Raw genomic sequence first — 16,176 nt, 5'->3', positions numbered from 1 at the left:
AAGCCCTTCTGATTTACAATTCCAGCTGGCTGTTTCCAGGAGCTCTAATGGCCATGTAAGTGCAGGCAATAACCCCTGTACTTGTGGGAACCCCACAATGACTCTGAAGCTAACTGCTCTTATGACCTGGCTATCAGCATCTGTTGTGAATCGAATGAATTTGTTGTCCCTTCTGAACAGGGTATTGGTCAACTCCCTTATGCATCTATGTGCAGCAACCAGGGAAATGCTACATATGTCCCCTGTGGACTCCTGGAATGAGCTACTGTGTAGAAATTTAGAGCTGCAGCTTCCTTGAGGGCAACTGGCATCAGGTTCCCTCTGGGTATCAGGTATCAGTGCGATGGGGAATAGTGATGTAGGTGCAATAAATCGTGATGTGGAATTAGTTTGGGTGGAAATAAGGAACAGCAAGGGGAAGAAGTCACGGGTGGGAGGCGTCCTCGGCCCCCGAAGAGTTGCCTCACTGTCGGACAAAGTATAAATCAGGAAATAATGAAGGTGTGTAAAATGTGCACTACAATTGTCATGGGTGATTTTAATCTGCATATTGATTGGACAAATCAGATTGGCAGGGATAACATGGAAGACAAATTTGTACAGTGCATCAGGGATTGTTTCTTAGAGCAATACATTGCAGAACCTACCTGGGAACATGCTATTTTAGATCTAGTAGTGTGTAAGGATTGATAAGAGAAATAGTTAAGGATCCTCTAGGGGGTAGTGATCACAACATGGTAGAATTTCAAATTCAGTTTGAGGGTAGGCAACTCTGGTCTCAAACCAGTGTCCTCAACTTAGATAAGGGCAATTACAGAGGTTTAAAGAAAGAGTTGTCTAAAGCGGGCTGGAAGATAGACTAAGGGGAATATCGGTGGCAGACATTTAAGCAGATATTTCATAACGCTCAGCAAAAATTTATCCCAGTCAAAAAGAAGCATTCGATGATAAGGATGAATCACCCGTGATTAACAAAGGTGGTCAAAGAGAGTATCCAATCAAAAACTAAGGCATACAAAGCAGAAAAAACCAGTGGTAGGCAGAGGATTGGGAATTTTTTTTTTTGGGACCAGCAGCGGATGACTAAAAGGTTAATAAAGAGGGAGAAAATTGATTATGAAAGTAAATTGGCAAGAAATATAAAAACAAACAGGAAGAGCTTCTATGGGGTATATAAAAAGAGAGAGAGTGTGGGATCCTTGGAGACTGGAGAATTGATAACAAGGAACAGGAAAATGGCAGATAATTTAAACCAATATTTTGCATCCATGGAAGATGGTGGAACTTGAATTCAATAAATATCTGGAATTTAAAGTCTAATGATGACCATGAAACGATTGTCATAAAATCCCATCTGGTTCACTAATGCCCTTTAGGGAAGGAAATCTGCTGTCTCCAGACCCACAGCAATGTGATTGACTCTTAAAAATGCCAATTAGGGAAGGGCAATAAATGCTGGCCTATGTCCCACGAACAAATGTATTTAAAAAAGGACACTGTAAACATCCCAAAGAATCAGATAAGCAAGGAAAAATCTTCTAACAGTCTCTATCACAAGGGACAAAGTATTTGACAAACTAAAGGGACTAAAGGCAGACAAGTCAAGTTGCCAGGATCTGATGGCCTGCATCCAAGGGTTTTAAAGGAAGTGGCTGCATTGGTCAAAATATTCCAGAACTCACTGGCTTCTGGGAGGGTCCCAGAATGTGACGCCCCTGTTCAAGAAGGGAGGGAGACAAAAAATAGGAAACCATAGGCCAGTCAGCCTAATATTCCCATCTGATTCCCATCTGGGAAAATGTCTACATGTCCATTATTAAAGGAAGAAAATAGCAGGGCATTTAGAAAAGCTTAACACAATCAAACAGTCAATATGGTTTTGTGAAAAAGGGAAATCATGTTGGACAAATTTGCTAGAGTTCTCTGAGGATATAACAAGCAGAGTTGATAAAGGGAACTGGTAGATGTAGCCTATTTGGGTTTCCAGAAGGCATCCGATAAGGTGTCACATAAAAAGTTATTGCACAAGAGAGGAGCTCACGGTATTGGAGGTAGTGTATTAGCATGGATTGAGGATTGGTTAATACAGAGAAGACAGAATCGGGATTAATGGGTCTTTTTCAGTTTGGAAAGACGTAACTAGTAGAGTGCCATAAGGATCTGCTGACAGTGCAAAAATAGGTGGGAAGGCATGTTGTGATGAGGACATAAGGAATCTGAAAGGCGATATAGACAGGTTGAGTGAGTGGGCAAAAACTTGGCAGATGGAGTTTAATGTAAGAAAGTGTGAGATCATGCATTTTGGTAGGAAAAATCAAAAGGCAGACTATTATTTAAATGGAGAGAGACCCCAAAAAAGTGCAGCACAGGATCTTGGTGTTCTTGTGCATGAAACACAAAAAGTTAGCATGCAAATGCAGCAAGTAATTAAGAAGGCAAATGGAATTTTGGCCTACATGCTAGGGGGTTGGAATTTAAAACTAGGGAAATCTTGTTACAACGGTACAGGGTGTTGGTGAGGCACACCTGGAGTACTGTGCACAGTTTTGTTCCCCGTATTTAAGAAAGGATATACTGGCATTGGAGGGAGTTCGAAAGTGATTCACTAGGCTGATTCCTGGGATGAAGGGGTTGACTTATCAAGAATTTAGAAGAATGAAGGGTGATCTTATTGAAATGCACAAGATTCTGAGGGGGCTTGACAGGGTAGATGTTGAGAAGATGTTTCCACTATTGGGGGAATCTCAAACTAGGGGACATAGTCACAGAATAAGGCAACACTCATTTAAAACTGAGATGCGGAGGAATTTCTCCTCTGAGGGTAGTGAATGTCTGGAATTCTCTGCTCCAGAGAGTTCTGGAGGCTAGATCACTGAAAGTATTCAAAGAGGAGGTACATAGATTTTTGAAATATTGGGGAGTTGAGGGCTATAAGGAGCTGGCACAAAAGAGGAGTTGAGGCTTGGGGCAGATCAGCCATAATCTTATTGAATGGCTGGGCAGGCTTGAGGGGCCAAATGGCCTACTCCTGCTCCTATTTCTTATGTTCTTAATGCCACAAGGCTGGCAATCTTGTTGAAGTTAGTTGTTTCTGGCATTGCCTTTCAGACAATGGAAGGCATTCTGAATACGTGCTGCTGCGCAAATTCTTCGGCGGTGATGACAGACCTGGTTGTCTTCCTCCTGTCCTCCCACCCACTTGGCTAGTTCCAGCTGATGGCTTTGTGGCTTATGCTGTTGTGTGACCATAACACCCCCCGGTGAATCCTCTCCTCCACTGCCCGAAGTTGCAAAAATATTGGGTGTATGAGACCCATTGTGAATCCACAAAGTGAACTGTGTGAAGAAGGCAGGCAGAGATAATGAGTACCTCAATTTACATGGCCATTCCCAGAACAGGTGCACTTGACTAATGGGGATGCATGACTATGGGCCACACCCAGATCTCCTCCCATGCCTTAGCTCAAATTTTCTTAGCAGCCATGTCATATGAACATACAAACATACAAATTAGGAGCAGCAGGCCATTCGGCCCCTCAAGACTTCTCCACCATTTGATAAGATTGTGGCCTCAACTTTACTTTCCTCTCTACCCCCATATTCTTTCACTCCCTTGTCAATCAAGAATCTATCTAACTCAGCCTTAAAAATATTTAATGACCTAGCCTCCATTGCGCTCTGGGAAACAGAATGCTACAGACTAACAACCCAGAAAAAAATTCTCCTCATCTCCGTCATAAATGAGACCCCCCCACCTTATTTTAAACCGTGTCCCCTAGCTCTGGTCTCTCATATAAAGGGAAATGTCCTCTCCAGCCTGTCAAGTCCTTTCAAGATCTTATATGTTTCAATGAGATCACCTCTCATTCATCTAACCTCCAACAGATACAGGTCCAACCTTTCCCCACAAATAACTCCTTCATCCCAGGAATCAGTTGAGTGAACCTTCTCTGAACTGCTCCTAATGCAATTATATCCTTTCTTAAGTAAAGTGATCAAAACTGTACACAGTACTCCAGATGTGGTCTCACCAACACCCTATTTAACTGTAGCAAAATTCCCTTACTTTTATATTCCATTCTCCTTACAATAAACAACGACATTCCATTTGCCTTCCAAACACTTGCTGTACTTGCACCTTTGGTGATTCATGTACCAGGATACCAGATTTCTCTCCATTTCTCCAAAGCTCTCTTCTTTTAAATAATATACTGCTTTTCTATTCTTCCTGCTGAAATGGACAAGTTCACATTTTCCCACATTATACTCTATCTGCCAAATTTTTGCTCACTCATTTAACCTATCTAAATCCCTTCTGAAGACTCCTTATGTCCTCCTCACAACTTAATATCCTACTTATCTTTGTGTTATCAGCAAATTTAGCAAGTATACATTTGGTCCCTTCATCCAAGTCATTTATATAGATTGTAAATAGTTTAGGCTACAGCACTAATCCCTGTGGCACTCCACTAGTTATAGCTTGCTAACCCGAAAATGACCCATTTACCTTTACTCCCTGCTTCCTTTTAACTAAGCAATCCTTTGTCCATGCTAATATATGTTACCCCATACACCATGAGCTCTTATTTTGTTATAATAAATGTCCTAAATTGAGAGGTCTTGTTGTGTCATTCTGTCAGCTGTTAACCAGAAGTTTGAATTTCTCTTTTTAAAAGTTATTGGTCTTTATGGGGATTGTAACAAAGGTTACAACTATTGCTGAACATTGTGACAAGAATTTCCTTGGGAATTCTCCAGATCGATTGTCGTAACTTTAGCAGAAACCCCAGCCGAACGCAAAAATGGGATTTTCATTGATATTCCATTGAAGTTATGCTGCCAATTTGGAGAATTCCTGAGGAAATTCCCACTGTTGATATCAAATGTTTATATGCTACGCATGTATTGCTAAAATCTCAAAGTGCAGTCTTAGGGCAATGCAATTTTGAAGAGTTGCCCAGCTCAGAAACATTAAGTATCATTTACTTGGATAATCAGCTTTTGCAAAGCTAGGGTTCAAAATGTATGCATTGATGACATAAAAACTGAGATAAAACTTGCTTTGTTATTTAGGTGAAGCAGTGAATTGCCATTTAAATGTGATCAAAACTCTATTGGATAGAATTTTTATATATTCAGAAATCAGGACAGAAAGCCAAACAGCTTTTTATTCCTAACAAAATAATAAAAATAATATAAGATTAATGTAAACTTGTGGTTCTAAATTAACCAGAACTGCAGTAATTGTCAATTCAAATCTGCAACAACTAGGCAACCTCAAATACTCACTGTTTTCCTCCATGCTTCCTTCAAAGGCAGGGTTGTCTAGGCCATGTTCATCTACACAGACAGGTGTTGCTGAAGCAACACTGTATCCCCCAGTTGCTGCTTCGATCTGCAATTGTTCTGTATCTGATAGTGCATGCATTGGTTGCCCTGCCACAGTGGACCTGCTGTCGCTTCTGGTCTCATTTTGTAATCCACAAGATTTACGCATCTCTAAAGCAGCTCTGTGGTTTGATGCCCCAAAACACCTAAAAAGAACAGAACCAAAAATATTTCAGCCAGTTTTGAAAGGTAGAAAATTCTGAAAACCACAGAATTGTTAAAATTTCAGTGATTTCAGAGAGAAACATGAGCTGTAAAGTACAGAGCAATCAGTAGATTGTTTAAAAATTAAGTGGAACCCATTTAATTTTTATGGCCAAGTACAATAAAGCCAAGTACAAATTAGCCCAATTAGTTCACTTTTCCATAAGAACATGGGTCCCTCCACCATAGCACCAAACTACCTATTGACTGAATCCATTAAACTTACCTGGAAGGTTATTCCAGGCATTGAGGAAGGAAGTTAAAAGATGATAGCCTAGATTTTATTAGGCATTATCTAACCCAAAGAGTTGTGGTGTGAGAACAGTAGCTGCTTGATCAGTAGTGTGTAGACTCTGCATGTAATTCCTAGATCAGTGCCACTTGATTAGGAGCTTGTTATTTTGGTTTGCATGAAATTTTGCGCTGCTGCAGGATTTTAAGACGTGAAACAGCTTAAAATGGAAGCATAGCTAGGTCACTCTTCCCGAACTAGCTTTTTGGGTTCCAAAAAGTACCAAATGCAGCAAGTGCAGGAGGCTAGAGTACCCAGTGTCTTGAGACGGGCGATTGAAATTCCCTTGGAGGAAATGCTATAGGAGATAGCAATGAGATGGGTGCACTCAAAATAAAAAGGGGATATACTGAATAAATTAAAAGAGGATAAAACTCCTGCTCTGGGTGGATTATATCCACTTTCAGAATTTTACATTCCCCCTCTGGCAGGTTTGCAGATGGGGGAGGGGAGCCAGAAAGTTACTATGATGGCCTCCCCACTGGGGTCCTGCCCACCCCAACTTCTCTGCAACTTTACGGTGGGACAGGTGAGACCCAGGCTGGCCTGCCCACCCTTACCCGAAATGAGGCCCTTAGGTAGCCAATTAAAGATCACTTATGGGCTGTTTCCCACCCAGCCTAAATTTTCAGGCTAGTGGAAGGAGTTCAGGGATGGGTTGACTACAGGAAAGTGACTCTGCTCAGACCTCAGGCAGGAAGGGGGGAGGGGAGCTCCATCAATGGTCTCATTCCAACATTGGGCACCCCCCAGCCCCACAAGGTCTATCCCCCGTGGTGCTCCCTCCCACCTGGCCTCTCCACCAACACCCCCAAACCCCCTCAGTCCAACTCCCAGGCCTTACATCCCCTTCCTACATTGAGACCTCTGCACTTACCTGCTCCTGGACTCCCAAGACATAGACTTTGGGGACTGCATGTAGTCCCAGCACTGCATTTGCTGGGAAGAGAGAGCTGCCGGCCAATCAGATTGGCTGGCAGCTCTTTAAGGTGGGACTTCATCCCAACTGAGGGGTGGAGTCCCACCTCCACCCAATTAACGCTCCTTGGAGCATTAATTGGCTGCAGAGCAGCCAGTATGGGCTGCAATGCATTCTCCACTGACTCTTGAGGTGGTGGGGTGGGAAAGCCTGACACCTTAAAAGTCCTGGCCCATGGATTTTAAAAGAATCTAGGGAAGAGATAGCAGGGGCATTACTACACATTTTTAATAATTTGTTTGAATAAGGTGCAGTGCCAGAAGTGAATAGTTAATGTAATTCCTACATTTAAGAAAGGGGGCAGAACACGCCAAGGGATTAATAGGCCAGTAAGCTTAACATCAGTTCAGGAAAAGTAATGGAATCCTTACTAAAAGGAGATAATAGAAGAACATATAGAAATAAAGAAGAGAATAACAAATGGTCAGCATGGATTTCAAAAGGGAAAGTCTTACTTGACCAATGTTATTGAATTCTTTGAGCAGGTAACAAGGAATGGTTTATCAGACATGAGTAATGTTAAATGTGTAAGGGGCTGGAGTTAGTCCTACTGCCATGCCCAGAAGTTGTTGGAGATCTGACCAGAGTGCAAAGTGGTCAGCTAAGCCCAATTATGTGGCAGAAAGCTCATGAATGCAGGTGACGTGGGCTTGCTGCTGAATCATGTGGCGGGGGTGTGGCTGGCACCATATTTAAAGGGCAGCTGGCCCTGAATTAGAGTTGGAAATTGCCCTACAGGCTTTCAGCTCTACAGTTTAAATCTCCAGCATTTGAATTGATGTTGCACAAAAAAATTCCAAAGTCCAGGCAGAAGGTTCTTCCACTGTTCCACAAAGGCATCAACAGGTTCAACTGAGGTCTGAGATGTCACAGTCCAGCTGGCACCTTCCCTCCAGCACTCAAGAATAAAGGAGGATGATTCCTATGCTGCCACTACCTCTCCCTTTCCCCACAGGCAGCCTCCCAAGAGTCCTCCCTTAGAGACTCAGATGTGTAACACCACTTTAAGCCATAACTCATCTGCACTTCAGTTGTGGGCTGCCCCTTTAAATTTTGGACCCGGTCCTTCTGGATTCGGAATTTCCTGCCTGAGGCTTCGCCCCTCAAGAGTGTCAGCTCAGCAAATTTTTACACACAGAGAGCATCTCCAAATCCAGTGCCCTGTGCCTCAGTCTGCTGGAAGTCCAAAGGAGTCAAAAAAGCTACATATAAGACACCAGCTTTCACTGGGTGGGTTACTGAAGGCACAAGAGATGTGAGAGTATCATTAAATCTGGGTGGCAGGATTAAATCACGTGGAATTTCATTTAAATTGTATGCAAGTGGGCATTTAAGCATATCAATAAGCTTCTCATCTCTAAAGGGCGAGTTTACCGTTTTGTTATCTTGCTGTCACTGTCTTAATCTTTAGTTTCCCTGACACCAGGAGTCTGACATGTGGCCACCTGCATTCTCCATGCCCGCTCGCCATCTTGCCCACTCTAGCAGGTTCCATAAAATCCAGTCCAATTTCTCTGGATTTTCAAAAGACCTTTGATATAGTGCCTCATAGCAGACTAATGAATAAGGTCAGAGGGTGTGGAGTCAAGGAACATATTGCAAAATGGATTGCTAGCTAGCTTCAAGACAGAAAACAGTGGAGTGGGGGTGGGGGGTGAGGGTGCAGATGCGGGGGGAACCTTCATTCAAAGGCATTCAGTGTCTGAATGAGGGACCTGGCATCAGGAAAGAGGACACTGAGAACTACCCCCTGCCCTTTCTTCTGATCCCCTTCCTAGCCCCATGCAGCAACCTCCTCCAAACATCCCCCATCCCATGGCCTGGGTCCCTCATTGATCCTAGGTCTCTGGTGAGTGTATTACAAGCAGCAGCCAGTGCTGCTGATGGACAATGGAGAGCTGCCTGCCTCTGATTCTCCAGCAGCACCTGGGGGGGTACAGGATTTCTACCCTGGGGTCCTAAATCCCAGGGAAGGCCCAACACTGGCCCTAATTCTGGCAGTCTATTCCCAATGGAGGAGACACAGGGCTCCTGCCGGTCCTCCAGCAAGTGGGCGAGATCCCGGTTACCAAAATTAATCCCATTCTCTGGGCAGAATTTAAAGGGTAGTTATTCAGAATGGCAGAAGGTCGGAAGTGGTGCTCCACAAGCATCAGTGCAGGGGCCACTGCTGTTCACAATTTGCATTAATGATTTGGACTTAGGAATCAAAAACAATTTATAAATTTGAGGACAGCATCAAATTTAGGGGGATAGTCAATACTGAGGAGCGCTGCAAAAAATTACAGGAGGTCCTTTAGAAACTTGCAGAATGGGTAAATGATAGACGAATAAAGTTCAGATAAATGTGAAATAGTACATTTTGGTAGGATGAATAGGGACGTCATTTATTTCTAAAAGGTGAAAGTCTAGGCCAGTAGAGGAACAAAAGGATCTCGAAGTACAAACACATCAATCACTAAAAGTTGTGCCACAGGTTAGCAAAGTGATAAAAAAGGCAAACCAAGCACTAGATTTTATTTCTAGAGAGGGATAGAATTGAAAGTAGTAGGGAAGTTATGCTACATCTGTATCAAACCTTCTCTCAATCCAGCAGAATTGTGCACCTTTACAATTCAAATTATAAACACGCTCCATTGTGAAAGTATATGATTCTGCTGTTGGATTAAATCAGTTTTATCATTTCAAATTGCAGAGCTTTTGAACAAGTTTATTTTAAACTCAACAGGTTTCAGGTTGGTGGAATGCAAATGCACCGGAAGGCTCAAGGTATTTTAGCTCCTGACCTGCAACTGGTCAACTGCCCCCATGAAATATGCAGAAGGTCTCAGCTGGTCAGTGAGCAGAAATTTGGAAATCAGAGCTTAACAGACAGCACCAGAAGGCGTTTGTAGTGCAGTGATTTTGGGAGACTCTTGTGGGAAAGAGAGGGAGAAAATTTGGGGTGGGAGAAGAGTCATGTCTTGTGAGGCCTAGAGGACCATTCCAAAATTTTAATAACCCAATAGTGCATGTAAAATGATTTTAATAAAATGGCGTTTCAAAAAACTACAGAAACTCTACAAATGCTGTCATACATGAAGCAATTTGAAATGCATATAATCAACTCATAAGCGCCATGTAACCTGTGCAACATAAAATTCAGGAATGTTGTGAAATAAGTTGCAATTGCTGCTCGCTTCCTGCCAACTGCATAATTGTTCAGAAATTGTTAATTCTATTTCGTGCAAGAGGAAAGTCAGGATGTCTGGCTTAGTTGACAACTACTTCCTCAACACTGACATACAATTCAATGCCATGACTGTGGTAGGAGCTGTTTCCTGTATCTCAATCTGCTGACTGGATCCACTTAGTTGGGCCTTTTCCTCATTCTTTTCCCCCCCCCCGCTAACATTCTTCTCTTGCATAGCTTTAACAACTTCCATGTAAGTCAGCAGTCTGGACATCATGACATCCTTACCAACACCGACAACGGATTAAAAACTCATGTCTGTTGGCAATCAGAACAGAGAACTCATTGGTTCAAACAGGTTTGCTGCTTCACTGTCAATCATCACTCGTGCCTTTGTGGGATCTCCAATTGTGTTGAATGCAGCTGCTTCCTCTACTGGTGGATTGAATTTACAGTGAGGAAAGCAGCTGGCAATAGATTCTGCTTTTAGATGCAAGTACTTCATGCAAGTGCCACAGTTGCCAGCTAACAACGAAACTTTGTTATCTTGCAATGTCAGGGTTCAAACAAAAGTGCAATAGTCACGCATGCCTTTCTATTATTTTGTTATGCTGCAGGGAGAGTAACACCACCTGAAAAAAGAACACTTTTTTAAAGAATTCTCAATCACCAGCAGCTTTCTTTTCCCACCAGTCATGCCAAAAAGAGGAAACAGAGCAGAAATATAGGATTTTAAACTAGTAAGGTGGGGGACTTAAAACAATATAGACCAAAAAGTCTTTGTCATACTTTGTACCAACACAAATGTACTTCATGCGTACATTTAATTGACATGTGCACTGTTCAGTGACCAAGGAGGTAAAGCACTCAAAAGAGTCACACACTTATTTTCATCAGAACATTTTATCAACAAGCACTAAAAACATTTAAAATATACAAGCATGTACCATGCAAATATGAGTATAGTTGCCACTGTTTATAGTGAGCATATTGGTACTAATGCGATTTGCCCGCTATGTGCATTGGTCAGCTAAATAGCATGGTACTATTACTATGAAAGAAGACTACAGTAAATCAGAACAATCCTCTGATGCCCTACGTCATATCAACAATTTCCAGTTCCCTGGCCCTAACCGTCTCCTATTCACCATGGATGTCCAATCCCTCTACATCTCCATCCCCCGCTAGGGTGGTCTGAGGGCTCTCCACTTGTTCCTTGAACAGAGGCCCAAACAATCCCCATCCACCACCACCTGGGGAGGCGGTAGCATAGTGGTATTGTCACTGGACTAGTATTCCAGAGACCCAAAGTTATGCTCTGGGGACCTGAGTTTGAATCCCACTATGGCAGATGGTGAAATTTGAATTCAATAAAAATCTGGAATTAGAAGTCTAATGATGATCATGAAACCATTGCCAATTGTTGTAAAAACCCATCTGGTTCACTAATGTCCTTTAGGGAAGGAAATCTGTCCTCCTTACCTGGTCTGGTCTACATGTGAGTCCAGACCCACAGCAATGTGGTTGACTCTTAAAAAATGCCCTCTGAATGAGGGCAATTAAATGCTAGCCTAGCCAGCGATGTCCACATCCCATGAATGAAAAAACACTTCTCCACCTAACTAAACTTTTCTCTCACTGAACAATTTCTCCTTTAAAAACAAAAAGCTAAAAGCTACTGCGGATGCTGGAAATCCAAAACAAAAACAGAATTACCTGGAAAAACTCAGCAGGTCTGGCAGCATCGGCGGAGAAGAAATCAGTTAACGTTTCGAGCCTTCACGGCCCTTCGGCAGAACTGAAGCATAGTTAGGAGAAGGGAGAAATATAAACTGGTTTAAGGTGGGGGGGGGAAGAGAGAAGTTGAGGGTGTGGTGATTGTGGAGCAGATAATCAAAAGATGTCACAGACAAAAGGATCAAAGAGTTGTTGAAGGTGGTGATATTTGTCTAAGAAAAGTGCTAATTAAGAATGGTGGAAAAACTCAGCACCTCTGACAGCATCTGTGGAGAGAAAGACAGAGTTAACGTTTTGAGTCCATATGACTTATCTTCATACGGACTTGAAATGTTAACTGTCTTTCTTGCCACAGATGCTGTCAGACTTGCTGAGTTTTTCCAGCATTTTTTGTTTTTGTTTCAGATTTCCAGAATCCGCAGTATTTTGCCTTTCTCCTTTAACTTTTCTCACTTCCTCCAAATAAAAGGTGTGGCAATGGGTACCCGCATGGGCCCCAGTTATGCCTGTCTTTTTGTGGGGTATGTAGAATATTCCTTGTTCCAGTCCTACTCAGGCCCCCTCCCACAACTTTTTTTCCTGTGCATCGATGACTGTTTCGGTGCCAATTCCTGCTCTCGTCTGGACCTGGAAAAATTTTGCTTCCAATTTTGTTTCCAACTTCCACCCCTCTCTCTCCTTCACATGGTCCATCTCCAACACTTCCCTTCCCTTCCTTGACTTCTCTGTCTCCATTTCTGGTGACAGACTGTCTACCAATATTCATTACAAGCTCACCGCCTCCCATGGCTACCTCAACTACAGCTCCTCTCACTCTGCTTCCTGTAAGGGCTCAATCCCATTCTCCCAGTTCCTCCGCCTCTGTTGCATCTGTTCCGATGATGCTACCTTCCAAAATGACACTTCTGACATATCTTCCTTTTCCCTTAGCCGAGGGCTCCCCCCTGCTTGACAGGACCCACAACCGTGTCCGACTCATCTCCCGCACTTCTGTTGTCACCCCTTCCCCTCCCTTCCAGAACCATGATAAGGTCCCCTTTGACCTCACTTTTCACCCCACCAGACTCCGCATTCAAAGGATTATCCTCCGCCATTTCCACCAACTCCAGCATGATGCCACCACCAAACAACTTCCCCTCACCGCCCATCAGCATTCTGTAGGGGCTGTACCCTCCGTAAAACCTTGGTCCACTCCTCGCATCACTCCCAACACCTCAACCCTTCCCATGGCACCTTCCCATGCAATTGCAGATGGTGCAGCACCTGCCCCTTTACCTCCTCCTTCCTCACCATCCAAGGCCCCAAACATTAGTTTCAGGTGAAGCAACACTTCACTTGCACCTCCCTCAATTCGGTCTACTGTATTCACTGCTCCCAACGCGGTCCCTTCTACATTGGGGAGACTAAATGCAGACTGGGTGGCCGCTTTGCAGAACACCTTCGTTCAATTTGCAAGCATGACGGAGACCTTCCTGTTGCTTGCCATTTCAACAACACCATTTTGCTCTCATGCCCACATCTCCGTCCTTGGCCTGCTGCAATGTTCCAGTGAAGCTCATCGCAAACTGGAGGAACAGCACCTCATCTTCCAATTAAGCACTTTACAAACTTTTGGAATTAACAGAGTTCAACAATTTTTATTTTTATTTTTTAAACAATCCTTTTTCTCCAACCGCAGCCCCCCACACCCGCCAACAGTATCATCTGTCACTTACTTCTATGCTGTGCTGTCAGAGAGCTGACCCTTGCTCGGCTATTAACACATTCTACTATTTTACCTTTATGCCACTATCAGCGCCTTTATGCCTCTATCACCACCTTCTTCAGCCTTTAACACTACCATTAACACTCCATTTGTCTTGTGTCCATGACATCTTTGTCAATCTCCCCTGAGCTTTTACCTTTCCCTGACCTATTTTGCTCCACCTGATCCACCTCCTCTTAAACAGTATAAAATTGATCACATTTCTACTTTTATTTAACTCTGAAGAAGAGTCATACGACTTGAAACATTAACTCCGTTCCTCACTCCACAGATGCTGCCAGGCCTGAGTTTTTCCAGCATTTTCTGTTTTTATTTCAGATTTCTAGTGTCCACAGTATTTTGCTTTTATATTACAGTAAATCACTATTGAGTAGACTAAACAAGACTACCTGCAGTGTAACTAGCTTTATTTAAATACCCATATAAGGTTATTGGGCTTCAATAAGGTACTATCTACTAATTCAATGCTTGTTATTGTGGTCAGTGCCAAATAGTGCAAGCTGCAACCAGATACTAATTGGAGGTGATAAGTGTGTAGTGGAATTTCATCTTAATGAAGTGTGAACGACTGAGTAAACTAACTATACTGAATAATGTACTTTAAGCTTTCCCTGTCCATTCGCATGTACACTTTGGCTGCCACTCCAAACCTGAGCCCACCACTTCCATTTCCACTTTATTATTTTCCTCTCTCTTTTTTATGACTTTTTCTCTCTACCCATCCTAGAACCTTCTCTCCTGTCGTTTTGCCTCCTTTCATTTCTCTCTTGGGTACCCTGCCTTCCCAAATCCCTACCCCAACCTATCACCACTTCTCAGCCTTCCTACGCTTCTTCCACCCAGGTTTGGTTCCCTCTTAAATAAAGCCTCTCTGTGCCTCTACTGGTATTCTCTGAAGGGTCCATTAAGGCATTTGTCATTGCATTCTCCTCACAAATAACAACTCAACTGTCCCATCCTACTCTCTTGCTGGCCTTCCTACCCAGCATGCTGGCTGGTTGCTAAACTGCCCAATCTCCTTCCAGTCCAACTCATCCTTCCCATTTTGGACCCTTTGGGCTCTGCCGGCGGAACAACCAACACTGTACCTCTCTGCATCGCCTTTCAGAATGTCAATTCACTCATGGGCAATCCATTAGCTAATTGCACTGATATATGGAAACCTTGATTAGAATTGATGACACTTTCCCCCTAAGTGCCTGCCTGGCTATAACTTTCATCACTTGCCTCACTCAGACCATCAGGGTGTGCTTCTTGCCATCAAATATCACCTTGAGCTACCCCTTACCCCTTACTCCTCCTTTGAGCCTCTCACCTTCTTTCACTCTCTCACCACTCATTTACAATCCTCATTCTTTACAACCACCCATGTACTATGCCAATTTTCTCAACAAGCTATCTTCATTATTTTTCTCCTCAGCCTCTACACCGAGGGACTTCTCATCTGAGGTGATTTCAACCTCCATCTCAATTCATCATGTTCTCTCTCCTGAGTTCACTACTCTCCTATTTCCTCAATCAATCCCTCCATATAAATTCCCCAACACATATTCACAGCCATTCCCTTGAACTTGCCACTCACATGGCCCCTTTACTACCATTAGCATCAATCAGAGATGAAGCCATCTCTCTATCACTTTCATGTGATCACGCCATTCATGTCCCACTTCCCCTCCAAACCTTACTTCCTCCTGTATCCTCCCCTGAAATAAACTTATAACTGAACTCACAAAATCCCAACTGTCTAGCTTTTGATCCTCTGTTCACCACAGAATTTCTGGAGCTACCAATCTGCTCAGTCACACCCTCACCTTTGATATCCTGGTCCCCATAAAACTATGACTCACTCTCACCCTGGCTGTTCCTCTGGTACAGGCTCCCTCATCTCCCACTCGGGCATAGACTTGAATGGATATGGTAGATAACTAGTTAGCCATTCACTGCCCGAACTGGCCAGACCACATAAAGCACCATCAGGTCCTGCTCTCATCAGCAAACACTGCACACTATATCAGGATTATCTGGAATGTAAAGGTAAACCCCAGCTTCTTTTCTCTACTGTAAGGTGTCTCCTTAAACCACTCTCCCCTGTCTTCACCCTCACCAACAACAAGGAGCAATGAGCTCATGGGTTTCTTAGTCAATATTGAGACTATCTGATCAGCTGCCTCTGCCACTTTCCTCCCGTCCTCTGCCCCATGAGGCCAAACTTCCTCTGAGGTTCCCCCTGCTTTAGCCCAAACTTGTATCTTTCTTCAGTTTCTCTTATTTCCTCTCATGCCCTCTTGGAGTTTATTTGTCCATGAAACCCATGACCTGCTCTCTCGATCCTATTTCCACGAAACTACTGACCACCCAGCTTCCTTTCTGGGCTCCCATACTAGCTGACTTTGTTAAAGATTCTCTCTCTTAAGAGCCTGTCCCTCTGTCCTTCAAATCTGCCATTATTATCTCTCGCCACGAAAAGCCAAGTCTTGAACCCTCCATTCTCCCAAATTACCACCCATCTCCAACCTCCCTTTCCCAAGTCTTTGAATATGTTTGCCACCTCCCAAATTCGTGTCTAAATTTCCCAAAACTCTATGTCTGAACCCTTCTAATCAGGTTTGCGCCCTGCCACAGCATGAAAATTGCACTGA

The 16,176-nt window shown here is 43.3% G+C and overlaps 1 protein-coding gene across 2 annotated transcripts in view; it reads right to left on the bottom strand.

Moving 5' to 3' along the window:
- Positions 1–16,176, bottom strand: part of lnx2a (ligand of numb-protein X 2a) — a 231,927-nt gene that overhangs the window by 73,254 nt on the left and 142,497 nt on the right. For both annotated transcript variants that reach the window (XR_013577097.1, XM_078545383.1), the window contains exon 3: positions 5,290–5,534. Coding sequence is in view for 1 of the 2 variants with exons in the window: in XM_078545383.1 (XP_078401509.1) it covers positions 5,290–5,534 (245 nt within the window). In the remaining variant the exon portion in view is untranslated. The remainder of the gene's footprint in view (positions 1–5,289; positions 5,535–16,176) is intronic.

The sequence above is a fragment of the Cetorhinus maximus genome, chromosome 7, assembly GCF_964194155.1.
Source record: "Cetorhinus maximus chromosome 7, sCetMax3.hap1.1, whole genome shotgun sequence".
NCBI lineage: Eukaryota > Metazoa > Chordata > Chondrichthyes > Lamniformes > Cetorhinidae > Cetorhinus > Cetorhinus maximus.
Note: the sequence above shows the minus strand (reverse complement) of the source record. Positions and strands in the feature narration are given on the sequence as shown.